Source organism: Elephantulus edwardii, unplaced genomic scaffold, assembly GCF_000299155.1.
Source record: "Elephantulus edwardii isolate Elephantulus edwardi_28Jun2011 unplaced genomic scaffold, EleEdw1.0 scaffold00148, whole genome shotgun sequence".
NCBI classification, from domain to species: Eukaryota; Metazoa; Chordata; class Mammalia; order Macroscelidea; family Macroscelididae; genus Elephantulus; species Elephantulus edwardii.
The window spans coordinates 5,038,291-5,065,526 of record NW_006399898.1 but is presented as its reverse complement, the minus strand read 5'-3'; the positions used below and the strand labels follow the sequence as shown (position 1 = coordinate 5,065,526).

Below are 27,236 nucleotides of genomic sequence, written 5' to 3'. Positions count from 1 at the left end.
ACCACTCAGTTATAACGGCACAGATCTGTAATCTGCTCGGTACGACAAAAATAAAACGCCATGGGCCCCATTTGCCAGCCTCTGCTGGAGTCAAGTGATGACGTGAATCTGAGCATATTTTTAGGACTGCTGGAGGTGAAATGCCCACAGGAGATGCCGTTCTTAAATTCTGTGACAGATGCTTCATTGTCACTGTATTCTCTCTGCTGCTGGAATTTCTGACAGAAGGAAGTAAGACTGTCCTACACCCTGCAGACATAGTTAAGGCATGCAGGCATCCAGACAGGTAAGTATGTTAAGTATCTCCCCAGTATTAAAACTCGTGTCAAATACGCTGCCGCTGTCGTGTGCTGCCGAGTCAGAACCGACTCACAGCTGACGGTGCAGCCGATCTTCAGAGGCAGAAAACGGCACGGGAGGATATGGCCCTACTCCTGCAGAGCAACTGGTGGACTCAACCCAGGTGCCTTTGGGCCTGCAGAACAGCTTCTTACCACTGGGCTACCAGAGCTCCTGTGTAAAATATATATACCCTCAATCCCCCTTTACCTGTGATACCCCACGTACTCCCTCGGGCCCCTGGCTTTCTCTTGTCTACTACTGAAGGTTCTGTTAGGTGAGTCCATGCTGGCTGAAGCTGCTCAGTGTGCCATCGTGCCTGGCTCAGTTAGTCCTGAGTCAAGTCACCAGAGTGTAACTGACCATCTGTTGATGCATGAACACAGCTATCCTTATCTTCAACTATTTAAAGGGGAAGCAGCATTCGGCCTTTTATGTTTGATTGGTTTTATTTTGTAAACTGTCATCCCCCTATACCATGCAAACCTGCACGACCTCATGAAGCTTTAAGAGACTGTGGTGGTGGCAGAGGTGTACCAGTGAGCTGGAATCGACCCATAGCTGACCCTCCAGTGGGTTTTCAGAGGCAGCAAATTGCTCAGGAGAAGAATGGCCATCTTTTCACAGAGCAACTGGTGGATTCGAACTGGACATTTTTGCATCTTCAGCACAATTCTTTACCACTAAGCCACCAGAGCTAAGTCCTCCTAGACAAATTTTCCCCACCTATTAAATCAGGGTTTTTAAAGATATGTTTATTTATAGAAATATTTATTTATAGATGTCAGTGAAGAATACTTGGTCAGTGAAGAAAAACGAGATAAATTTTTTTGCCTTGTGTAATTAAGTCCTTCAAAAGCCAGGTATGTGTTTTTAATTATGGACAAAATATCCACAAACACTTATCAAGGCCAAGATTCATTTTCTGGGTCAAAAGCCAGCTCACCGACTTTAGTGATGTCGACTCTGATACCATCAACAAGGTAGCCTGAGAGTGGCTGCAACGTGGGTTAAGCATAGCCGAGACAGTGACAGCACGGGGCTGGCATCTCCCTTCTACTGCACGTAGGGCCACTGAGAGTTGGAGACATCCGTGACAACCAACAACAACAACAACAGGTCCAGCGGCAAGAATCTTTGTTTTCTTGATACTGAGATGCAATTCATAATGAAGGCTGTATTCTTTGATCTTCTGCAACAAATGCCTCCAAGTCCTCCTCACGTTCAACCAGCAAGGCTGAGTCATCTGCATAATGCAGGTTACTGATGAGTCTTCCTCTGATCTTGACGCCACGTTCTTCTTCATAGATTCCAGCTTCTTGAATAGTTTGCAGAGCATACAGATCAAACAATATGAAGAGAGAACACAACCCTGGCACGCTCCCTTCTTGTTTTTAAACCAGTGCTCTTTTGCTCTTTGGCATGCCAGCCTCCTAGTCCAGGTAATGATTTTGCATGAGTACAAGGAAATGCTCAGGGATTCCCATGAGTCTCGATGTTAGCCATAGCTTGTTATGATTCACACAGAAGTCTCTGCATAGTCAATAAAGCACAAACAAACAATCTTCTGGTATTCTTTACTTTTAGCCAGGATCCATCTGACATCAGCAATGATATTCCTGGTGCCACGGCCTCCTAAATCCTGCCTGGACTTCTGGTAATTCCCTATCTACCAGTTTTGGGATGATCTTCAGCACCAGTTTTCTTACATGTAATAGTAATGATAATGTCCAGTAGTTTCCACATTCTGTTGGATGATCCTTCTTGGGAATGGAAATAAATATGGGCCTCTTCCAATCCACTGGTCAGACAGCTGTCATCCAAATTTTCTGGCATAGACTGGTGAGCTCATCCAGGGCTACACTTACTAACGGAAATAAGCCAATTAGAATCCCATCGATTCAGAGAAGCTTCCAAGATAGTTTTGTCTGTTCTGGTAGCCCATGGCATAGTCAATCCTTTTCACCAATATTGTGTTCAAATTCTTTTGTCATCTATATTCATTGTCCATCTTTTGCATTCATATGTTGTTGTATGTCGAGTCAGCTGATCATAGCTGACCCTCCAGTGGGTTTTCAGAGGCAGGAAATAGCATGGGAGTTGACGGCCCCTCTTTCTCCCACAGAGCAACTGATGGATTTGAACTGTGCACCTTTGTGTTGGCAGCACAATTCTTTACCAATAAGCCACCAGAGCTCCAGCAACTGAAAATCTGATAGCGTCTGTCAGTCTTAGGAGCTCTGGTGGCGTAACCTGTAGCATGTTACACTGCTAATCACCAGACGTTTCTCTGGCAGCTCAAGTCCACCAGTGGCTCTAGGGGAGAAACAGGCTGACTCCTCCCACTGCGAGTTTTGTCTTGGAGATCTTAGTCCAAGGAGCTGGAACCAACTTGATGGCAGTGAGTTTGGCTTGGTTTGCGTCTTGTCTAATAATTAACAAGTTAAATTATTATTAAATAGAAGGAAAAAATATTTGTCTTTTAGTGGAGATGAAACCAATCTCCCACTGGGGTAGATATTTAATTCCAGAAGGACTGAGTGAAGACCTTGGATATCCAAGGGTAACACCACTTCAGTATCAGGTGGACAGTGTGGCTTACACATGACTTCTTGCATCCCAGCGGTGAGAGGAAAAGGACACAGGGAGTGACTATGCACTGGGTCCAGCGTGTCTGAGGGAAGTAGTGGTGTGAACAGAGCTGAAGCTGGTGCAACATGGTAAATGGAACGAATGCTGCTGAACGCCAACACGTAAAAATAGCAAAATGGATGTTTTTTCAATGTTTTACCAAGTAAAACAAACTTTAAAAAAAAAAATAAAAAGGACTTGTAAGCAGTACTCCCTTGCCTGGCACTGTGGCCCCGGCCTTCCACACCCTGAGGGTGTAGAGTGGGGAGATGGTGGGTGGATGGGGGACTCTGCCCTGCTGCTCAGACCCTCCCCTGCAGCCGTCTGTGCAACATAACAGATCAGTGACTCAGTGTCCCAGACTGGTTCCTCAACATGCCTGGCTCAGATCATGAGGGAAAGCCAAGCTGGAAGCACAGACACTCGCAGTGCCCTCACTCAATTGGCTTTTCCAGCATGTTGCCATTATAGACCATCGGGTTGGAACCGCCCCGTGGCAAAATGCACAGGAGACTGACTGCTCACCTTTCTCCGGCGCCACAGCTGGTGGATGTGAACCACGTGCCTCTGCACTGGCAGCTCACGTCCTTACAGTAAGCCACCTGGGCTCCCACTGTGACCCACTGTCTAGCTGTGATACATGGGCAGGTGACAAGTTGAAGCATCTACAGCAGCCATTATCACAACCGTCAGCCTGTGTAAATGATGATCATTAGGAACTGGTTAAATCCAATCTAAAATTGTCGTTACTCTGTCTAGTCCAGCTTCTGGTGACCGTACAGGTGCTCCCCAAGGTACCCAAGGATGTAAGTCTCTAAGGAAGCAGACTGTCTCTTTTACCACAGTGCCACTGCGGTGCCACTGGGGCGCCTTAAACCTAATCGAGAAAAGGATCCTTCCCATCAAGACCGCGGGGACTCAATCACAACGGCATGGACTGAGCCGCCTCTCCTCGTGTGAGGAGCTCAAAGTCACGAGTCGGGAGCGTGTTGAGAACAGATCCAGAGGAACTAGACAACCAGCTTCCTCTCAGCTCCAGGCCAAGCAGAGTGAGGATGGCTCCTGAGGGACAGAGTCTGGGACTGGTGCTTGGATTCTGTCTGCCTTATTCTCCTTCTTGGAAGACACAGACTGCATGCAATTCATCTCTGATCTTCAAGGTTTAACTGTGTCTAGAAAGAAGACCCCTGTCATGACGGAGTGTGGCACAGCGGCAGCAGTAACGGGCCTTGGCCCAGCAGCAATGGTGACGACGGCAGAGCACTGACGAGGGTTTGCTTCTGTCGTACCTGGGCTCCCGCTGCGGTGGAGCCAACCTGACAGCACCCTTACAGCCACATGCTCCCCAGAGGAGAAGATCACTTAATGCCCTGGGCTATGCTTGTCACGAGGTGTCACAGCAAGGCCTCTGGTCACGGTGCAGACAAGCCTCTGGCACGCCAGCAGTGTTTACTTCATCCTCTCATCTTTTCTGTCCTCTCCTTCTCCTTTCTGCTGGCCTCCGTCTACCAGCCCCCTTTTTAGATCACCTTTGTGGATTTCCCTAAGGAACTTGCTTTGTAAGAGGATTTTACGGTACCAGACCTTACATCTGCACCAAATCTGTTTTTTAATCCCTCTCCCTAATCAGGTTCACCATCTTCTCTCCTCATCAAGTCCAGTCTGCTCTGGTTTGGGCACTGCCCATATCAAACTTTCTAATGGTTCTTTCTTAACTCGGGTGCATCTGATATTCAGGTGAGTTTCAATACTATAACATTTTTAATATCACACAGATAACACTCTGGTAACAGTTCTCAGAACAGAATAGCAAGGTGAAATCGACAAGGTCACCATCACAGTCAGTAGATGGAATGACGAGGACTGAGTAGAATCTTACGGAAAAGCAGCAGGAGCCAATCACGTGGCTGAAACCCGGCTGCTGACTGACGTGTAAGCCTCAGCCACTGTTGTCGTGGACTCTCAAGTCGGAGCTAACCCCTCACAGGCTTTCAGAGGAGTAACAGTATGTATGGGTGAACCACGTGCCGTCAGGATTGCAGCGCGTCTTCTTACCACTAGACCACCAGGGTTCCTTCCTAAACCTCAATTACAAAGAGCTTTTAAAAAATCCAACCACTTAAGGGAAGGGGAAAAGGAAAAAGGGGGCAGGAAAAGGGAAAAATCACTAGCATAATAAGAGTTTAGTTGGTGGATGGGGATAAAGGAATAAAAACGATTCAATGGGGACTTGAAAAGCTGGGGAGATAATAAGCATTGCTCAATGGTAAATATGAAAAATACAATGTATACGAATAACTGTATAAAACACAATGTACCACTGTATGGTGACCAATAAAAATACATAAAAAAGAAACATAACCACCTATAATCCATGCTAGGTCATTTCCTTACTCTTAAAGCTAACATTACAAATAACTCTCAAAGTGATTTGCTAGTTTCTTTTCTTTCATTTCATTTTGAGGGGTTTATCAATAAATGGTAACTGCATTCATCAAGAACTTACAAATGCAGTCTTTTCTTTCTTTTTTAAAAGCTGTGACTTGAGGATGACGGTGGTGGAGGAAACAACGTAAGGAGCTGCAGGAGCAGTAAGCTGCATAGAAACGGGCCCCCAGGGCCCCCACAGTCCTCACAGTATCGATAACTGAACAATTCAACAGTTGATTACTGGTCTTCAATATGGATCGAGGCTCAAATCAAGAGAACAAAGAGCCCCAAAAAAGAGTGGGTGAGTCCCACGGCTAAGCCCACACCCCCGCCACAGCTCCATGGGGCATCCGTGGCTGGACCCCAGGGACCCCCTCATTGGATGGACAGCGGGTGCTGCCAGGCCCCGAAGCTGGTACGACAGAGCCTGCACACTGCTGCAGAATAAACTTATTCTAAAATAAATTCTCGGAACCAAGCTGGGGGCGGCAAGAGACGCAACGTGAGGAGCAGGACGTCCAGCAAGCTGCTCTGGAACGGGCCACGCGCTTACAGAGACCCAAAGGGCGAAGCAGTGGCTGCTGGTCATCAATGTGCACTGAAGCGCCACGCCAAGAGGACAAAGATTCTCCAAAGAACATGGTTGAGCCCCACCTCTGCCTGCTACCTGCCTGCGCCCACGCTCAGGTGGCCGCAACCCCATGGGCCACCGTGGCCAGAGCCCACAGGTCCCCTAGCCTAGACTGGTCGGTGGGCACTGCGGCCGGTATGACAGAGCCCCTGCACGGCCGAGGCTGTGGATGCTGGGAGCCGTGGACCCCCAGGCCAGGAACGGGGGAGCGGCGGCAGAGGCACCGTGGAGCCACAGAAGGTGAAGGAAAGCATCTCGCTGTCAGTAAGGATTTCCTTGGGCAGGTCAGAGAAGATCCTCACCACACTGGGTTGATCAGGGGTCTGTAGCAATGGGCTCGAGCGTGTCTCAGATTGTGAGGATGGTGGAGGAGAGGACGAGGACGAGATCTGTGGTTCACGGACTTGGGAGTCAGAGAGAGATCTCTGGGCCGACTGGATAGAAAGCTATGCTACCAACCAAAGGTCAGGGATTTTCATCTGTGGCCCTCAGGCCCGATTTTGATTGTTTTTGGTTAAATACTCTTCTAAGTAATATATCACTGCTCTGCCAACTGGCTATACAGAGGTGACTCATGGTTGCTGTGACACTCAAGTGACAGATGCAATAATGGTTATCCCTGGTGGACAGTGTCTGGTGGAACAGTGTCAACTGGAACAGGCTTGCAAGCAGGAGTGGCATCTACTTCGGAAACAGCTTGCCTCCAGAAACTCTATGAACTTAAGGAAACGATGAAAGTTGTACAAGTGCTCAGGTCTTTCATTTATAGGGTTGCTATGAGTTGTCTAGGACTTGATGACACTCAACAACTACAACATATCCAAGACAGCAGATCTCCTTGAAATGCCACATCTTTTGATTTCCTGACTACTACCAAGAGCTGTTTAAACCTGGGGAGGGTCTGTTCACCACTCTCAGAGCCCCTTCTCCGTTTGGAAAGGGGTAGGGCAGTGATGCCTACTTCAAATTGCAGGCTGACCAGCTGGTGAAGGAGAAGGGGGCAATGGTGGTGGTGCGGGAACTGGGGGTGCTGTCCCTGGCCATGGTCTTCAGTGAGGCACTGTAGGGCGTGTGCCGCCTGGCCCACAGGGTAAGCCACCCAGTCCCCCCCAGGGTGAGCCGTTCAGCTCTCGGGGTGTTCTTTGTGGCCCTGGGGAGAGCTTTCAGGTTGCTGGGGAAACTGCCTAGGGTATACAAAGAATTCTATCTAAGCCACCTTCCTCCACCTTCTCCCCCAGTACCTGTAAGTAACACCTCCAAAGCCCTTCTATTTGTAACTCACAAGTTTCTCCTTAGGTTTGCTTCTTTTCCTAGAGGTAACCTTAACACTGAGTTTTACTCCAGGCCTGGGCTTTGAACCCAGTTCCAGAGACAAAAGGGAAATATAAGTGCCACCTAAGGAAGTGAAGGAGGATGGAACCTCAGGGTTCAGCCAACCACCCCCACTGGACACACTTGGCAAACACATTGCAGTCCAGAGGGCAGTAAACATCAGCAAAGTGTCTTCTAACTGGACAAGAAAGCATGCAGCTTCAAGCCAGGACCACCAGTAAGGTGTTCAAGTGGGCTCCCCATCCCCCTTCACATCAACGCCCCTGTTCAGCATGAAGCCAGAGTCTGTGCCCATTCCCAAATGAGAAACCCACAAGTGAATAAAACAATTTCTTAATTAAAAAAAATTAATCACTATTGGAATATGCTTACCATTAACTTGTCTCTTCTGGTTCCTACTGGATCTTCCTCATTTCCTTTGCCTGTACCCACCGAACTGTGCAGGGCATACCCATTCTTCCGCTTCAAACCCTCACCCCCTTGTAGCCTCTTACATGTTTTTCATAATAGAAATAAAAAGTGGTGACTTGAGCGAAAATTTTCAGAGCAAATTGGTTTTCCCTTCAACAATTGTCACCTGATATTGTGGGGCGTGGTTTGCAGGCCCCACTGTGCACAGCACCCTTCCTGCTTCCTCCCTGTGCTTCCATCATCCTCCGGTCCCAGCCACTCCTGGTTTCCAAGCTTCATCCCAGGGCAAATGCTGCCCTTCCCACCTCGACTGGCTCACCGTCTCAAGGAGCGTATTCCTCCTCAGAGGCCCGCCTCACTTAGCCGGTAGCTGAGCCACGGGAGAGAGATCGGATCCAGGTCTGAGGAGTGGTAAGGACCATAGTCTCACGGGCTCCAGGAGTCTCCATCAGTAAGCTGCCCATGTCTATGCCTTTGAGTCTGTTTTGACATTTTTCTCTCCCTCAATCTAGGATGAGCTCTGGGGGTCTTGTGGTAAGGAGCTGTGCTGCCAACTTGAAGGCTTGTGGTTTGAATCCAGCAGCTGGTCTGCAGGACAAACACGGGCAGTCTCCTCCCGTGCAATTTGCAGCCTCTGATCACTTTGTGATCCATTTGAGACCAGCTGGCAGAAGTAGCCACGTACCATTCAGCTGTTCTGATCTCAGAACTGTGGATGCTAAGGTTCTGTGGCCTCTTAGTCCTCTGGACTAATTCTTTTCTTTACTACTCTGTGCTCTGAACAGTGAAAGACCAATAATTGCATTGTGGTGGCCACACATAAGCTTTTAAGACCCCTGCTGCTTCTTATCCAAGCAGGAGGGAGAGCACTGTCTTTGTGACTGTTAAGCCCGCTGACCTATGACCTTGGGCATCTGGGCACAATGACTCGTTCCTGCAAAGTATCTGACGGTGTCTGGAGTTTACATAACTCTGCCCTCTCTATGCTCTACTATTTCCTGAATCTATTTCTACTACACAAAAATACATATATATAAAAATACCCGCCATCAAAATATTCATGAGTAGAGTGCCTTTGCCTTCCCACCTTTAAACACAGTATTTGAAAACTCTGATTCTATTTTGCAAAGACATTTAAATCTCAAATGTCATGACCTCCCAGCTAGCACCACTTTCACCCTGACTCAACAGTGGTTTATACTCATTTCTTCTGGGGTATGCAGGGGAGTTTAAAGCACATGAGGAAGAGAAACAGAATTTTTTTGAAAGTATATACTTTCCAAAAGTTTTTCTAAATAATTAGCAAAGAGATAAAACTTACATTTCTTTCCTGAATTCTTCCATTTTTTTATTCTCTACGGTCAGAAGTTCTTTTGATTTGTTCAGCTCCTCCACATTTTTCAGGTTGTTTTCTTTAAGTGTATCCAACTTAAAGATCAAGAGAGAAAACTCAATGAAATTATTTCATTTTGTCCTGACAGGTATGGACAGACAGACAAATCATTCATGAAAGCTTCTATTGAAGGGATATGCCAGATTAGTCACTAGCAAAAAGGAGTCACCTCGATACAGCAAATGGTCAAGTCTGTTACAAGCAATCAATCACCTCTTTTGACTTTGCAGTATTTCCTGTACCTGCCAATATGTCAAATATCTTACTCTGTGTACAACTCTCAACTCTTTTGTGTTTTCATAAACTTGTTATTGAAGTAAAATTCATCTTTTTTAAAAAAAAAAAGAATCATCAAAGCTTGATATCAGCAAAGCATATTCTTTAAAGGAAAGAAATTCCTTCCTTCTCTACAGATGAGTCATTTAGGAGATGGCGTTTATCAGTGTTAGGATCAAGGTGACACAGTCTTAACTGAAGATATCATTCCTGTGGCTCCACAAGGTTGCAAATGGATAATCTATGCAAAGGACAAAACTATATAGAGTGACAGCACTCTCGTATGCTAAGGGCTACCTTTTGGCCAAGGCCTGGTCCTGAGCAGAAAAGCCAGACACATTACTGGTGGGTCTGGAGGGTAGAGGTGTGAGGTCATGGGGCTGGAAGGGAGGAGGTGTGAGGTGGGTCACCAGAGGCTAGAGGTGTGAAGTCAGGAGGGGGGAGGAGGTCAGAGGGCTGGAGGTGTGAAATTGAGGTCAAGTCACAGGGCTGGAGAGGACAGAGTTGTATAGTCATGGGGCTGAAGAGGGTGGAGGAATGAGGTCACAGGGCTGGAAATATGAGGTCACCAGTCTGGAGGGGGTATAGGTGTGAGGTTGGTCACTACTCTGGAGAGGGAGGAGGTGTGAGGTCATGGGGCTGGAGGAGTGAGACCACTGGCTGGAGAGGGTGGAGATGTGAAGTCACAAGGCTGGAGGAGGTGGAGGTGTGAGGTTACAGGCTCTGAGAGGTGGATCGTTTCCAGGTGTGCAGGCTCCCAACGTGAAGCAGGCTCAAAGCAGACTAACTTCAGAGTGCACGCCAGGTATGCTGGCTTCTGAGCCTGTGGAGTTGTCTCCTATGGCTAATGAGACTCTTACCACATCACAGTGCACCAGTCAGCAGTCCTAGAGAAACGTCTTGCTCTTTTTGTTATCACCATCCTGACTAGGCGTCCTAATATTTCAGTCTCAGAACAAGAAAACAACAAACAAAACATATGAGCCAAAACCGCTTCACCCAAGCCTTGTACTTGGTTCAGTATGATGTCAAGAGCCTTTTTTTTAAACAAAATGGAACGTTTCACAAATTTGTGTGTCACCCGTGTGCAGGGGCCATGCTACTCTCCTCTGTACTGTTTCCGTTTTAGTAACGTGCTCCACAGTGAGCACATCAAGAGGCTTTGTGACAGCGTCAATATGGAACACTCGCAGTGCAGACCACTTATAAATAAAAGAGGAAAGGACGTGAGTCATCAGGGGCTGAGAGAACAGCATCGGCACAGCCAAGCCCTCCTATGGGGCACGCCAGTCTCCCTGACAGTATGACCTGTGAGGGGAGAGCAGAAGAAATCAGAGGTGGGTGGGAAAGTGAGAAATGCTGCTGTGGACAGAGTATGAAAACCTCCTGAGGCCACAAACGTGCCCCAGCTTCCGAAGGATTAGGTCCAGATGACACATGGCTCAGGTCGTGGAAGGCAGAGCTGACGCAGGGATTCAGTGGCGGCTGCAAGCTGGAGAAAAGGTGGGGGCCACAGTGTGACTCCTGAGAAAGGATGGATATACGAGTCAGGACTCCCTCTCTCTTTGCCACCACTGAGCAGCGCACACAGCAAGCTGTGCTGGGACAGTCTCCTCTCAGGGTTTCAGACTACTTCTCCTGAGTAAGTGCTCCACGAATGGGGTTATCACACAGTACCATGACTCCACCATGCAAACGGCGTATGCCAGACCCGCACAGGCCATGCTTCAAAAAGAGACACTGTTAACCACCAAACGCTCCCATGAAACCCATAAGCTGTTCTTTGTATTAAAAGCCATTTAAATCTGATTACTTCATTCTGGAGTTTCTCATTTGTCTGCTTGGTGTCTTCCAAGGAGGCCAGGGTTTCAGTCTTCTCCTTGTTCATCTGCTCCATGATTTGCATGGTGTCTCCCGTGCTTTGAGCAGCCTAAACGCAAGAAAGGACTGTGAGAAAGGAAGAGGCCCCCCACGAGGCCTGCGAGGGCCCCCACTATGCTGTCATGCAGCCTCAGGCAGTGTCTGCTCAGGAGTGTGAGACAGGCCGCAAAGACACGTAAGAAACAAGGACCAAGCCTTGGAGGGTCCCCGCTCATGCCATTTCTCCATCAGCCTGTTGTGTGCCTTTTCAGACAGCCCTAAGTCTTCCCACTCCAGGTTACACTGATTAGTAGGGTCCCCTCATCAACCTAGTCCCGAGGAAGAGGTGCCCAGGTGACTGATAGTCTCTAGGTAACGAAGCGTTCCCCTCACTGTCTATTAACAAAATGGACTGCTGTAAACTCAAAGTTCTATTCGTGCTATTTCAAATGTAGGGGTTTGAAGCTTCTCAGAATTTAAAGCGATAATTTATCAAACAAAATGTATTTGGAAAAGTATGGCAAACAACTCAAATGTTGAGTGAGAAGAATGGAAAAAAATCTATGACAGATTGTGAGTAATAAACATAAACGTGGATGTGAATAAAAATAATTACCACATACAGAGAGAACTTGAGCTGTCAAGGATCAAAAATCACAAATGCTTTCAATCTTTGGAGATATTTGCTCACAATTTCATGTGGTCTGATAAAGTTTATGGGCATTTTCTGCATAGGAGAGATTTTCTGCAAAGGAGCCCTGGTGGAGTAGAGAGTACTGTTTACGCAGCTAACCAAAAGGTTGGCAGTTCGAATCCACCAGCTGGTCAGGGGAATTAAGTATGGGCAGTTTCCTCCCATGAAGATTGACAGCCTCAGAAACCAACGGATGGTTGCTGAGTCGGAATCGGCTGTAGGACAGTGGGGATCCTCAGTCATGGAGACTTTACGGGAATCTTTCCGCTCCAAACGGATAAACACAGTGAAAGGCAAACAGAAAACACTATCTCGACAGGAGTCTTTACAGACTACACAGCCTCTTCCATTAAAAATCATTAAAACTTACTGCCATTAATCAGCGAGAGCTCCCAGCAGCCTGGGAGGACAGCGGAAACTGCCCTGCAGGGTTCGCAAAGCTGTGATCTCTATGGAAGCAAACTGCCACATCTTTCTCCTGCTTTCAGGGAAATGTCTCTATCAATCAAAATATAAATCCTCTTCACTCACGGTTAAAAAGTTTTCAACTAGATGGAGGCTACGTCAATCATACATTTCCTAGAGACCTGCCCTTTCATGATGTGATGAACAGCTTGAGACACAGAAGCAAGTGACTGGCTGGGTGGACTGAGGTGTGTGGACACGAGGACAAACGTGCTACGAGACTACAGTTAGTGCCCAGGTTAGTACCAAGCGCTCGATACCTGAACCTTTCACTTTACCGTAAACGTCTGAAGCGTCTCGAGCTCTCTAATCTTAAGGGTAAGCTTGCTCTTGTCTTTCCTCAAAATCCGGTTTTCGTTTTGAGATTCTAGGAGATTGGCTGAGATGTGGCTGTTGGTTTTAGCCAACTGGCTAATTTCTTTCTGCAGGCTGAAGTAGCTCTCAGACAGCTTCTCCTTCTCCTTCCGGAGCCCGTCCGCCACCAGCATCATCTCCTTCTTCTCCGTCAGGAGGTCCTGGTGGTCCCGCACCACCTTGGCCTGCTCGGCCAGGGTCGCCTCGTGGTTGAGCCGGAGGTCTTCCAGGATCTTGGTGAGACAGCTGTGCAGCTCCTGCAGCTCCAGCTTGGACTTGGACAAGGCAGCAAAGTCACTTTTCAGTGTGTCAATGTTGGCCGCGAGCTGGGCAGTTTCTTCGCTCAGGAGCTCCTTTTCCTTAATTATCTCTGTGACGTTTTGCTCGCATTTGGTCTTCTCCTGGATCAGCACAAACTTCTCAGCCTGGAGCTCCTGCACCTCCCGCTCGAGGAGCTCGATTCTCCCGTGGAGCTTGCTCTTCTCGTGCAAGGATGCCTCGTTTTCCTTCGCTCTGGCTTCCTTCTCCAAGAGCAAGGACTGCTGCATCGCGTGGACATCCTCATTTAATTTCTGACACTCGTCTTGCAGGTCCAAGCCATTCCTTAGCAAAAGGGTTTTTTCAGAGCAGCAAGTCTTAAGTTCAACATCCAAGCTCTCCTTAGCTTGCAATATGCTGGTGTGTTCTTTTTCTAGATTCTTCTTGGCATTCTGAGCTTCTTTGAGCAAGAGAGAGAGATCACACTTGCTGGCCACCAGCTCCTGGTTTTCCTTCTTCCTTTCTTGGAGCTCTTTCTTCAGGGCATCTAGATTACCCAGCAGTTTCATCTTCTCGTGCACAACGATTCTCCTGTTGGCAGACTCTTGGTCCAGTTTCCTTTTCAGGTCCCCAAGGGCCTTGACAGAATTCTCTCTCTCCGCAAGCAGATCTCCCTGCTGCTTCTCCAGGACGGATTTCTCCCTCAGGAGGCTCTCGTGCTGCTTTTTGAGCTTGGTCACTTTCTGGCACGCCATCTCCTTCTCAGATGTCAGGTAGGTGATCTTCTCGCTGAGGCTCACCTCGAGATGGACCATCTCCTTGGAGCACGCACTGAGTTTGTCAGCGAGGACCCTGTTTTCCCCGAGCAGCTCTTCTTTCTCAGCCACGAGCCTCCTCTCCGACGAGGCCAGGGTCTCCTTCTCATGGAGAAGCTGGATGCACTCCGAGTCTGTGATCTCTCGGCTGGCCTTAATCTCTTCCAGGAGCTTTGTGAGGCTCGTGTTGGTGGCCTCAAGCTGCAGGGTCTCCAGCTCAGCCTTCCTCAGGGCTTTGCCGGCATCGTCCAGCTGGGCGTGCAGCTCGCTGGCCTCTGTGCTGAGCCGCTCTTTGGCCTGGAGCGTGGCCTCGAGGCTGGCGGTCAGCCTCTCGTGACTCTGACGGAGCGCGTCCTTCTCGCACTGCAGGTCTTTGTTGTTCTGCAGGAGGTTATCCCTTTCGATCCTGAGGGCCAGGCACGTGGTGTCAAGATTGGACTGTTTCTCTAAAGCGGACTTCTTCTCGGCGGTGAGCTCTTCGATCTCGTCGACCAAGGCCTTCTGGTCTTTAACCAGCTCCTCGTAAGAGTTCTGAAGCTTCTGGATCATTTCATCCTTATCTTTGGTCAACAGCAGGTTCTCGGCAGCGAGCCTCTTGAGCTGGTCCTCCAGGTGGCCTTTCTCCACCCGGCTCTTCTCCAGCGCGGCCGTCACAGTCTCTCGGCTGAACCGCAGCTCCGCCACCAGAGTCTGCATGCCTGCTCGGGATGCCTGCAGAGACTCCTTGTCCATATTTACCTTCAAGAGCTCTTCCTGTGCAAGACTGACTTCCTTAAGCAATTTCTCTCTCTCAACAGCCAGGGCTGCTTTATCAAGACGTTCCTGCTCATAAAGCTTGTCAGTCTTGTGCTTTTCTTCTAAGATTCCTTCCTTTTCCAAGTGAAGAGTTTCATTTACCGACCAGAGATTCTGCTGATCTTCCTGAAGTGAAGCGATTTTGGCCTCCACCTCTGTAAGTTTGGATAAAAGTGCACCTTTCTCTAACTTTAAAGCATTTCCCTCCTGTGCAAGAAGCTGCTTCTCTGATTTCAGCCCCCTCAGCTCTTCTGACATTAGTTCAATCTCTTTTTTGGCTGATGTTAACAAATAGGTTAGCGACTACAGAAACAAAAGATGGGGAAAACGGAAACAAAAATGAAATCAAGCAGACAAATGCAAGCCCAAACACCTAATGCAGACTAAAGCTTAAAAAGATTAAGAGACTTTCTTTTTAAAAATGTTTCATTAAAACTATTCGATAACTACGGGAGGAACAGAGCTCATAAAAGGATAATATGAAACAAGGTTATTTTTGCAAAGTGCTTATGTATCTACCAGCTTATTTAGTATTCACTACAACTTGTGAAACTGAGAGTCAGAGATAAGAGCATTTGCTTGAATTTTACATAAAGTCCTAAGATTCTTTCCTGCTCTTCTCATTATTTCTAGTGGAGAAATGATTCACAGAATGATTATTTTTAAAACACAATTCAAAGAACTATAAAACCCCTTGTAACTAGAAGCTGGCACAGGACGAAGCAGCAGTTTGTTATCCTGATTAACTTCAGCCTCTTACTTCCTCAATGAAAATCACTGCTGAGGCTGACTTAGCCCCAAAGGCACAAAGAACTTCATACAAGTGAAATCTGAGGCCCCGGTGACTAACAGGAATGGCCTTCAGCAAATGAACTGCCTTCCTGCAATGATGAAAATGGTCTCTATCTGCCCTGACTGATCCGGAAGCCACCAGCCACCTGTGACTTGACATGCAGCTAGTACAACGGAGTAACTGAATTTGTCACTTTATTGAAATGTAACTAACTTATCTTTAACTAGACTAAATGTGAATGGCCCCATGTGGCTGCTGGCTACTATAGTGGACGGCACACCCGCGGAGCTCTGGTTTTAAAGCCTGGGGACACAGTGTTTATGGAGTCCACTAATCTCTCCAGAGTGGATACAGTGATGCACACACATTACTTTCCTGGGACAGTACCCATAGCTTTCATCAGATCCTCCAGAGTCTGCGAGCCCATGTAACCCCGACATCGCAAGAAGAGATGGTCATTTAAAACCTACAGAATCACTGGAACCTCTCACACATTCCAGAGCCCTGTGGGGTGGTCAGGCTGACACACATTTATGCAGACTCTAAAAAAACATGAGTGTGTTCATTCAGAGGGCCACAGGGGCAAAAGCTGGCCAGAAATGGCACCCTATGTTGAAGGGGTCAGAAATCTGGAAGGGCTTTATATGGAGAAAAGAAAATTTTGATGGTCAGCAAGTGGGAGAGGGAATATGTAAGTATCTTTTATAAATGAGATGCTCATTTCAGTTGAATGCAATGAAACGTATTATTACAAATGAACACTTTCCAAAACCTGATCATGTTATTAAATGAGGTCGTGAGGACTCCTGCAAGGAGTAGGGGGTGGACTGAAGAAACCTCACAGTGCATGGGCCAAAGGCACTAGAAAGGCAATTCCTAAAATTGGTCAATTCCCTGGGAGCAGAATAGTTACGTGCTAGCCGCCTAACTGAAAGGTCAGTGGTTCAAATTCAACAGCAACTTCACATGAAAAAAAGATCTGGTCATATGTTTCCATCAAGAAGATGACCCTTTGGGCAGCTCTATTTGTCACACAGGGTCACTGTGCATCAGAATTGACTTCATGGCACTAACACTAAGGTCTCTTAATTGCTAGGTGTTTTTGCAATGAAAGCACAAGGAAAACAGGGAATGAGTGCTGTTCATGTATCTGCACTAAACAGGTAATAAAACTTGCTTACATAAAATGATGCATTCCAAAACAAAAAGAAATCTAATTAAGAAGAGTGAATGTTTATCAACGTCAGAATATTCTAACTCTGTTAAAACATCCAGTTTCTCTGAAAAGGCCCAGCACAACCAGCCCAGGGCTGGAGCACCTCCTGTTCCCACACTGTCTTCTATTTACCCCACAGAACAACTGGACTGGCCAGACTGTCTCACTGGACTGCCAGTGCCCTGAAGGTGGACAGAGACAGCATCCTGCACTGCCTTCTCTGCAGAGCCCAGCACAACGCTGCAGCCGGCCCCTGAGCATGGCCAACTCGTGGGCTACAGAGTGGAGCTGAGCTCTGTCAGACCCTGCTGCTTGTCATCTTTATGGAAGCAGCTCACTGGGAAGTGCTTGAACGGTTTTGAACTGCCAATCTCCAGGGTGCCAGCCAATCACAGGCTGCTCAGGGGTCAAGAAGATATGGCTGGCCTGATACTTGTTTTTGTGAATAAAATTTTATCAGCACACAGTTATAGCCAGTGATCCACATATCAACTACAGCTGCTTTCACGGTATCTTAAGAGAGGTGAGCAGTTTAGGCTTACGAAGCCTGAAACATTTAGTAACTATAAACATTTGCTGACTTCTGGAATGAGCTCTTAATAATGAAGACCAATACCGTGAGTTGACACTGAAGGGCAAATTACAGAGTGTGGTAAAGTACAGGGTCAGTGAAAAAGGGCAGGGCCCTCAACCAGATGACAGACACAATGGCCACTAACAGACAAGGAGCAGAAACGCAGCAGCGCCTCTGGGGAGGGTGCAGGGCCGGGCAGCGCTCACCCTGCTGCACACAGACCACTGTGAGTCAGAACCAGGGCAACAGCCCCACACAGTACAAGGCACGGCACATGGTATCACAGCCCACTGGGAGGAGGCTTTCCATGGGATCGCTTTCAAAATCTACATGGACTCTTTCATATTTTCTTTCTGTTAAATTCCTATAGAAACACTACTCTAACATTATGAAAAATAATTAAGGACATGTATTTTCTTTGAGCACTAGAAGCTAAATAGCAGTGGGAAGGCTGGACCTCAGAGTCCTCATACATACAGGAACTACAGATAGGAACAGCACCGGAGAGGAAGACCCTCGATGAGATGAAGTGACAGGGACTGGGGTAGTGGGAGTAGGTGTTTCAGAGACAATGAGGTTGGTACAAGATAGAACAGGGCTTAGGGCTCTTGTATATACGGTCACTATGAGTCGCAAGCAACTCGATGGCACATAACAAACAGCAACCATAAAATGCAACTCATTCTGTCAAGTTCTACTTCATTTAGTAGCAGCAGATTTCCTCAGTGTCCTCAAATCTAGCTTCCTTGTCGTTACGCTCACAAATCCTTCCTGGGGACATGGAAAAGCAGGCCCTCCCTACTGCAGTCTACTCTCCCTGTTCTACAAGCTCTCTGGTCCCAGCTCCCCTCTGCAGGGCTCCACGTCTCTGCTCACGCAGGGCTCTGCTGCTGCTCACTGGTTTCTTGTTGTTTGTCTGCAACCCGTCTCCCTTGACCCTGGCGCATGGTGGCAGTGGCAGTGGCAGTGGCTAGGATCAGAGGAGCATGCTTCCCCACACCCCACAGCAGACTGCAAGCAGGCAGACAGAGCTCACAACAGAAGAGTATTTGCGGCAGCTGGGAGACGGGCAGAAAGTTGGGGGACGGCTACCTGGTCCATTCAGGGCAAAGGTCTGGAGCCATCACCATCCCCAGACAAGAACAGCAGTTTGGAGAAAACACTGGCCATGGGAGGAAAGCTCACTCACTACACTGCCAGGGTCTCAGAGGTTCACCTGTCCTAGCAGCTGCTGTTTGCGAAGCCCACTGCGGCCTGGTTGCAGAGCCAGCGTGAGTGCAATGCAAGAGCACGAGGAGCCCGGGAAACTGACCTTGGCTTTGTCGGCTTGTTTCTTCAGCTCCTCCATCTCCTTCAACAGGTCACTGTTCTCCTGCTGCGCAGCCTTCAGCTTCTGCTCGGTGTCTGAGAGCACCCTGTGGAGGTTCTGCAGGACGTCGGCATGCTTCGCCTGCGTCTCAGAACTGGCTTTCTCGTACCTGGCCTTCAAGTCCTGACACTGGTTGTGGCTGGCCTCCATCCTCTTCTCCTGCAGAAATGCAAGCAGAGGAGTCACGCCGCGTGTGCGGGGGCCTGCCTGCCCGTGGCCACGCCAGCGGTCCTTACCATCTCCAGCAGCTCCCTCTGCAGCTCTTGCTTCTCCTCCTCATGCTTCCGCGTTGCCTCCTGCTGGCTCTGTTTGGCTTGGAGGGTCAGTTCCCCAATGGTCTTCTGCAGGATGTTTGCACTGTCGTTTGCCTTGGAAAGTCTCTGCTGTAATTCTTCCACATATCTAGAAATAAGGAGTCAGGGTTTTCATGGGCATGCTTTAATTTCTTCAATGATTATTTTAAAAGATGCTAGTAATTATGCTAATGTGTATAAAGAGTATTACTCAAATCAGAAACAGACAAAAACAATAATATGACTTGTGCCCTGGAGAACTTTTTTTATTTTCTTTTACTGTATTTTGCGTGTGTACCGTCAAAACGGGTCTGACTGGTAGGAGGAGATTGCCCCTCCTTCTCCAGCAGAGCGTCTGGCGGTGCCCTGGAGAATTATTTTAACAAGTTCGGTAGCTGTAATATTTACAGTCCACATTGTTGTTCCCGTGTGTTGTTGAAGGGAAGCCGAACCACAGCACATTCTCCAGTGAGTTTTTCAGAGGCTCGAAAGCGCACAGGAGACTGTCCACTTTTCTCTCAGAGCATCTGGTGGGAGTCAAGCCAACTAGCCCAGCGACTATTGCTATCTGGTGGTAGAGTCCACAGGAAGTTCACTATGAACTCAAAGCCGCATCTCTCTGAACCCACCAGCATCTCTAAGCAGAAAAATAGACAATTTCCTGCCTCCAAAATCCTAGGGCAGGGTCAGCTGAGTCAGTTCTGACTCAACAGCAATGAGTTTTGAGTAATTATGAAGGCTTATTATTTCACACAAATAGATCAATACAGAAAATAAGTTAAAGATTAGCATATTAACCGAATTCCCCACCGTCCAGTCAATGCCAGGGACCCAGCAGACAAAGCAGCACTGGGCACAGTGCTCCCGAGCTTGGAAAGCTTCACGGATGTGGACAGCCACGTCTCCTCACAGGGGCGGCCAGTGGGGAAACCACGGAACGTTGGTTCCACACCACCAGGGCTCCCCAGCATATTAAATCAAAGGAGTATTTGGAAAATTTCAACATTTTTGCATACCAGATTATAAAATATCATTTTAGAGCCTTCTAACAATGAAAGAAAAGTAACAATAATAGTACATGATTCAAAGTTCTATTTAAAAACAACCATGCTGTCAACAGAGATGTACAGAGAATGCAGACCCCCACATCTGGACCACGGGCTACACAGCAATCAGCAAATGCACAGGAGAAACCAGGCTGTTACCTCTGGGCCCCACACCTACAAACGTCCACCAAAACGGAACCTCTCTCAAAGGGGTGCCCAGTCCTCCATGAAAGCGTACCACCCTCCCAGGCAGTCCCACAAGGGAGTCCAGTGGAGGCCTAGCCAGCACCCTCTTGCTGGCTGTGAAATGGGGATGGGTGAATAAGCTTTGCCAGCGACAACACCTCAAGAGGTAGAACTGCACAGGTCCTCTGAGAGCTCTGACCTCATAAAAGAAAGGGGTTTAATTTATTTCATTTCTTTTATTTCAGAGAAGAACTATTAAAAGCAAGCCACCAAAGCAAAGGGAACATCAATGCAGGGATCAGAACAGGCACAGCAGAGCTTGGAGATGCTACAGGTCTGGCTCCAGACCCCTGCCACAGAGTAAATACTATGAGTGAATCACATGAACGCTTTGTCTTCCCAGGCATATAAGCTGTATGGATACCACAGTATTATCTATTAAGCACACAGGTGCTTCATGAAACAGAGTGAAATACTGTCAGAATGACCACGTGGGACACAGAGACATGAAGAGAGCACATGCTGTGGAAAGAGGAAAGGCTGTGACAAACGCTCCAGGTGGAAGGAAGGAAGGACACCATGGCTGCCATGCACACTACAAGGAGGCTCTGCAAAGCAGTCTGCCTGTGCTCAGAGCAAAGAAGCGCGGCCGGGCCCTGAACCAGACTGTCACTCAGAAGTCCAGCGCTGCCACACCACGCTGCATCACCTCAGGTCAGGTCCTCAGTGAGCACCAATCAATGTCTTTTCCCTGACAATGGTTATAATATAGTCACTGCATAAGGTTACTGTGAGAACTAGAAAATCCCCTCACAGAAAGTCGTTACGTACCCAATGCTATCGAGCTGCTGCCACCCGAGCAGCCCACCTGCAGATCTCCAAGACTGGAAATCGCAACACGAGGGAACCCTGGTCTTCCTCCCCCAGAGCAGTGAGTGACTGAACTGACCACCTTTCAGTCAATAGGGCCGAGCACTACACAGCACGCCACCAGAGCAGAGCACGGCACTCAGGAAGATTCCTGCGGCTGTGCGGCCCGACACACAGCAACATGCAGACCAGAGGACAGACAGCCTCAAGCTCAGCAATATGCAGACCAGAGGACAGACAGCCTCACAGCTTCCCAAGGCTGCAAATCTGCAGGGAAACAGGCTGCCTCATCTTCCTCCTGCAGACCCGCTGGTGGCTTCAAAGTCCCACGCTTCTGGCTAACAGCCTAATACTCTAACCACTGTAAGACCAAGGTCCTTCAAGAATCAGGAAGATCTAAGAAGAATGGACCCCTTTCACTGTGATGTGGGTGAAGAACGTGGAATGTACCACGGACTGCCAAAACCACAGCAGGAGCTGTGCACTGAACTGCTCACCGAACGGCTGCTCATCTCGGGCGGTTCAAATCCACAAAGCGCTCCTCGGGAGAGAGCTGGGCAGTCTCCTCCCATCAGTTAGGACTGAGTGTGGGAAAGGCCAGGGAGGGTCACTACGCGTCACTATGAGCCAGGCAGAGGGAGCGAGACCACAAGAACAAACACTGGGCTCAGAAGGGCTGCCAGACTCGTGAGGAAAGAGGGTGGTGAGATTTTGTCTCACACAGGTTGAACCTGTCATCGGGAACGGGCAAGCCCTGGAGGCGAGCACCCTGCTTGGCAAAGAAACGGGCAGTGCGGACAGGAAGACATCCAGAAGACTGCCCGACACAGTGGTGGGGACACAGCAGCAGCTGTGAGGCCGGGCAAGGATCAGGTCTCACTCTTACACAGAGGTCCACTCACGGCCCCCAGCAACGTGCCTGCCGCTGCGTGAGGAGCCCTGGAGCACAGCCGAGAAACGTTTGGCTGTTAACTGAAGGCTCAGCAGTTCAAACCGACCAGCCACCCTGAGGAGAACAATGGGGTAGCACCTTTTCCCAAAGACATACATCCTTGGAAACCCTCGGGGCGGCTGTATTCTGTCTGACAAAGTCACCGTGAGTGGGAATCTACTTGTCGGCAATGGGTATGGGTTTACCACTAAATTCTGAAAATATTTTCTAGCATCTAAAACATGATACTGGTATTGATAAGCTACTGATGTTTTCTTTATAAGGTATCAAAAGGCTTCTAAAGGAAGTCTCTTTCTTGGCTAGTAGAATGGGTAAAAGCCTATTTTAGAAAATTAACTAGTTTATTCAAGAGTGTACAGAGGTAATAATATAAAATTAATGAGTGGGACCTTCTAAAGGTGCACATCAAAAAACATTTTCCAACAGAGTGAAAAGAAAACCTACTAAATAGGAAAAAACATTCGGAAATGAAATCTCAAACAAGGATCTCATAACAAAAGTATACAGAACGCTCAGGACCAAGAAAAAGACTGTTAACCCACCTACAAAATGGGTAAGGGACATAGAAAGATCTTTCACAGAGAAGATATTCGGGTGGCCAACAGACGCACGAAGCAGAGTATACAGAGATAATAACAGAAATAAGAGGACATTTTCAAACATAACGAAACCCCCACCCACTGCTGCTGAGTTGGACTCAACTCTTAGTGTGGCTGACCGGAGCCACGAGGAAGCAGCCTGTGCCTGTGAGGCTTGGAGACCCCGCAGGGCTGTTCTCTGTGCCCCACGGGCTGTACTAGCCAGGCTACCGGACGGTGGCTCTCCTCCCCCGAGGAACTGGCCCCAGCCCAATCTCGACACCGCCAGGAACACGCACGTACGTACTTCTCCTTCAGGCGCAGCTCGTCGTTCATTCTTGTCAGCTGAGAGGAATGATCTCCAGACATCTTCATGATTTCCGCAATGTCGTTCTCCAGTTTCTCTTTCGCCGTTATCAGCTGCGTTTCTCGTTCATCTCTCTCTCTGAATTTGGCCTCCATATCTGAATGCGTACAGGGCGGGAAGAAAACAAGGACAGCAGATTTTAATCAACAAATCTTTACAAGATATTTTCTTGCACTTTTGGTGAAAATGGACACAGAGCGACAAGCGTGCACATGTTCTGCACTGACACTAGCTCACTCTTCATTCTCAGTGTCTCTTCCACCTAGGAGCTCTCACCCTGGTCACTATGTCTCACTGCCTGGAGCCTCCCCAGCCAGGCTTCAGCATAGAGAGGACAGGACTCAGGAAAACCATTCTCTACTTTATTGAGCTTTTAACGTGAAGTTTCAAAGGTGACTTCTGGGGACCAACAGAAATCTCCTGGGGCCCCCTGTACATACATCTAGCAATCCCTCCTGCCCTCAGGAATAGATCTATCAAAGAAGACTCCTAAGAAAGAAGTAAAAATTTTAAAAGTAACTAGATAAAAAAATAAGAGGAAAAAGATAAATATGTGGTGGGGGCTGAATTCTTTGGTTCTTGAAGGCAGAGAGGGAGTGAGGCGCCTGTGGACTTCTGGAGAGGAAGGAGGACAGCAGTGGGAGGTCAAGCAGGCGCAAAGGCTGTGAGGCAGGACCAGTCTGATGGGGGGCAGATGGGAGGACATGGCCGAGGCAGAATGAATGAGGGGAGGGTTGGCTGAGAGGTGACGTTAAAGACGTAACAGACAAAACCAACCCACCAAAACCACTGCCCTGCACGCGGTGCAACAATGAGTGAGTGGGGGGTGGGGAGGCGCTGCTCGGGTTGCTGTGCAGACTGAAAGGCACGGGAAGAGCAGCCAGGGGAGAAGCAGGTCGGCTGTCACACTTGTCACATCAAGGTGCTGGTCCCCGGCTTCCGGGACAACAGTGGAAGCAGTCATGGACAGAACAGCTTAAATTCTTGCTACACACTGAAGATGAAGCAAATAGCACTTGCAGAAGGTCACACATCTCCAAGAGTTATTTTTTTTGTTTGTTTGTTGTTTTTTTTTTAAATTTTATTATTTTGTGTGCGTGTACCGTCAAATCAGATCTGACTGGTACAGGAGGAGATTGCGCCTCCTTCTCCGGCAGAGCATCTGGTGGATTCGAACCGTGTTCCTCTGGGATTGCAGTGCAACTTCTTGCCACTAGGCCACCAGAGCTCCCCTCCAAGAGTTATTTTATCATATTATATCACAGTAACAGTGAAGAGACTAAGTTTGAATATTTCAATAGTCAGTTCCAGTTCTATCGTACTTAATGCACAGCTATGGGAGATATCTTCTTACCTGCTAGATTTTCTCTCAGCTTCTCCAATTCAGAGGATAATGCATTAAACTGTTCCTCTTTTAGGTGTAATTGGTTTACGGTTTCTATTGAGAAAAAGTAAAAAGTTTAAGGCACTTCTTACTTCGTAAGCCGTCCAGAGCTTGGCTGTCGTATAGACAAATTAAATCATGTGCTTTTTTCCTCACATCTGATTAACTTCCTCTGAAAACCCTCTGGAGGGTCAGTTATGGGTCAGCTCCGACTCAACAGCTCAGAACAACCACCACAGTATACTACAAAATCCCATTTAAACCAAATGACAACATGAAAAAGCTAGAAAAGTGCTATACTGAGGTAACCATGATTCTCAAGAACAAAGAGCCAGGAGTGGGGCGTATCCTCTGAACTCAAGATCCTTGTGCTGCGAAGCTCTGTAGTCCAGGAGAGCAAGCGAGTGAGCTCTAACCCTGGCCACGCTGAGACAGTGGCAGAACCGGGAGCCCGAGGGAGACGACAGCCTGAAAGCTAAGTGCCCTACGGCAGGAGGTCAGCTGGCAGAGGAGGGACTTCATGGAGCCCTTGGGACCGGAGCTGAGCACCTCAGGCCCCTGGTTTACTGGGGGTGTGGGGGTGCGTAAGGGCTATACAAGCTTTGGAACACTTGTCTTAGCAGAGCCGAGGTCCAGCTGACGGGTTGTGGCCCAAAGAGACACTTGCTTCCAGCCGAGAAGAGGCTGTCCTGTTCCAAGAGCTGCATCCTCAGTTCCTGACTAGAACCTCTTAACAGTGATTGACACAGAAACGGGTGAATGAGTAAGTGAACAGGATTATGAGGAGGCAACGAGGCATCTCCATGGCCTGTAGGTCAGGAAGATGCCCACGGCAGCAGCTTAAACACAATAGTGCTCCTCCTAAGTACACTTACATTCTAACACTGAACAAGCCTGGAGCTAAAAGAATAAACAAAGAGTGGGGAGTCTGCGGCTTCAAGAAGCCAGTGGAACCCAGGGATCCTCCGAGCTGCAGCAACTTCCGGGAGAGTGAAATCAGACTAACGTGGAAGTGTTGCCTTTGTACGTACAGTCTCCCCAGCCACCTCTGGGTACCTGGAAAGCGGGGACACACCTTTCATACTGCTCTGCACAGAGACCGCCTCCTCAGAAGCTTCAGCAAACTTTTCTTTCTAAAGACAAAGAACAGGATGGTCAGAATAGAAGATTTCAAGACAAAATGTGAAGACAAACTTTTCTATCAGTTATCCCTACAACAATATTTTTTGTCGCTGGCTCGGTTTCATGAAGATGAACTTCACACAGAGAGTAATGGCAACCACCGGGATGCACACTGTGCACGCACGAAGGTGCATGAGCACAGCTGCTGGACACGGCTGCATGCGTGCACGGGTATATATGCCCATGTGCGCACACATACGTGTAAACCCACGGTGACGTGGGGGCGCGTCTGTCCTTCCTCCTCATGCCGGTCCCCTTGAGCAGCAAACCTGCTCTTCAGAAGTCAGTCTGACACAGTGAACAGAGTGGTGAAATGTTTTTTGAGAAACCCAAGCCTAATAGCTTGAACCCACTGAGTACTTTACGCTTGGATGGCCTTTTGCTTATCTACTGTCACAATCAAACACAACAGGCCAAAAGCAAACCACTCTTGTCTGTCCTGAGGTGAACTTTGGGCTAGATCACCTAGGAGAAATTTCTTAAGACACCTTCAATTTCTCTATTTAGATATATTTTATCAATGGCAATTTCAAACTTACTGGGACTAAAGAGATGGGCAAACACACCAAACATCCACCCACAGGGGTATTTCCCATGTTATGCCAAACCAGGCCTAGAAGGAATTCTAAGGCATCCAGGGGGAGGAACAACGGACATGGAACTAAAACAGAAAACCACTTTCTTTTTTTTAAATTTTTATTGTATTATTTTTACATGTACCGTCAAATCAGATCTGACTGGTACAGGAGGAGGTTGCCCCCTCCTTCTCCAGCAGAGCATCTGGTGGATTTGAACCATGTACCTCTGAGACTGCAGTGCAGTGTCTTGCCACTAGGCCACCAGAGCTCCCTGAAAACCACTTTCTTAGGGGAAAAACCCCTACATGACAAAATGGTCATTCCCAGACCAACTACTGCTCAAAATGTAGCCAAAATACCAGAACTTCCGGTCATGATGGAAAAGTTCTTGTACTGTACTGGTCAACTTAGTGGCCACTAGCTACCTGTGGCTATTGAACACTTACAATGTGTTCAGCTGAGGAGTTCAACTTTCCATTTTTATGATTTAAGTTGGCAGGGCTATATACTTACCATAGGGGGGGAAAAAGGTAGAAATTTGTAGTATTAGTATTCAAATAACTGGGGGGGGGGGAACCCACAACTTGGGTTTACCACTGGTGTTAGCAAACAAGTAGGCTTGGGAATTGGTGACAACTGATCCTTTGCAGCTACTGTTTATCTGCTTCCTCTAGAAACCTAGGATTTTCCTTCTCGCCAGCCGGCAGCAATGTACCAAAGCTGCTGGCCTTGCTCACGCTAACGAGCCCGGATGAAGCTTGTGCTGTTGGTGCAAGTGGCAGGCAGGAAGCAGAAAAGTTACAATGAGGAATAAGTATGAAAAGAAAAGTAATTTCCTGAAGTAGAATGAACTTGTCAGAAAGAACGCCTTTCACTGACTGGACTGGTAGCCAGCAGTCCACCTCACCCACAGAGCGTGCTGGTGACCCAGAGTGGGGCGCTGCTCACACAGCCCTGATGCCAAAGACAGACACACAGACATGTCCTCATCACGGACGACACACCCCTGTGTCGGCTGCGTGATTAACACGAAGCTGTCTCTAAAGTGGTCTTAATAGAGCCCAGGAAGTACCATGGTCAAGTTAGACACCCCCCCTCCCGCTGCTCTGCCAAGAAAATGGGGAGGTACTGTGCTTCTGTGAAGATTCACACTGGAGATCCTAG

At 48.1% G+C, this 27,236-nt stretch overlaps 1 protein-coding gene across 3 annotated transcripts in view; it reads right to left on the bottom strand.

Moving 5' to 3' along the window:
• The window catches only part of CLIP1 (CAP-GLY domain containing linker protein 1), an 87,659-nt gene that overhangs the window by 22,551 nt on the left and 37,872 nt on the right, over positions 1-27,236 (bottom strand). For all 3 annotated transcript variants that reach the window (XM_006894643.1, XM_006894642.1, XM_006894644.1), the window contains 7 exons: positions 25,388-25,445; positions 24,283-24,366; positions 22,869-23,025; positions 18,873-19,038; positions 18,580-18,795; positions 11,257-11,373; positions 9,096-9,202 (listed from right to left, as the gene is read on the bottom strand). In XM_006894643.1, the coding sequence (XP_006894705.1) occupies positions 9,096-9,202; positions 11,257-11,373; positions 18,580-18,795; positions 18,873-19,038; positions 22,869-23,025; positions 24,283-24,366; positions 25,388-25,445 (905 nt within the window). The remainder of the gene's footprint in view (positions 1-9,095; positions 9,203-11,256; positions 11,374-18,579; positions 18,796-18,872; positions 19,039-22,868; positions 23,026-24,282; positions 24,367-25,387; positions 25,446-27,236) is intronic.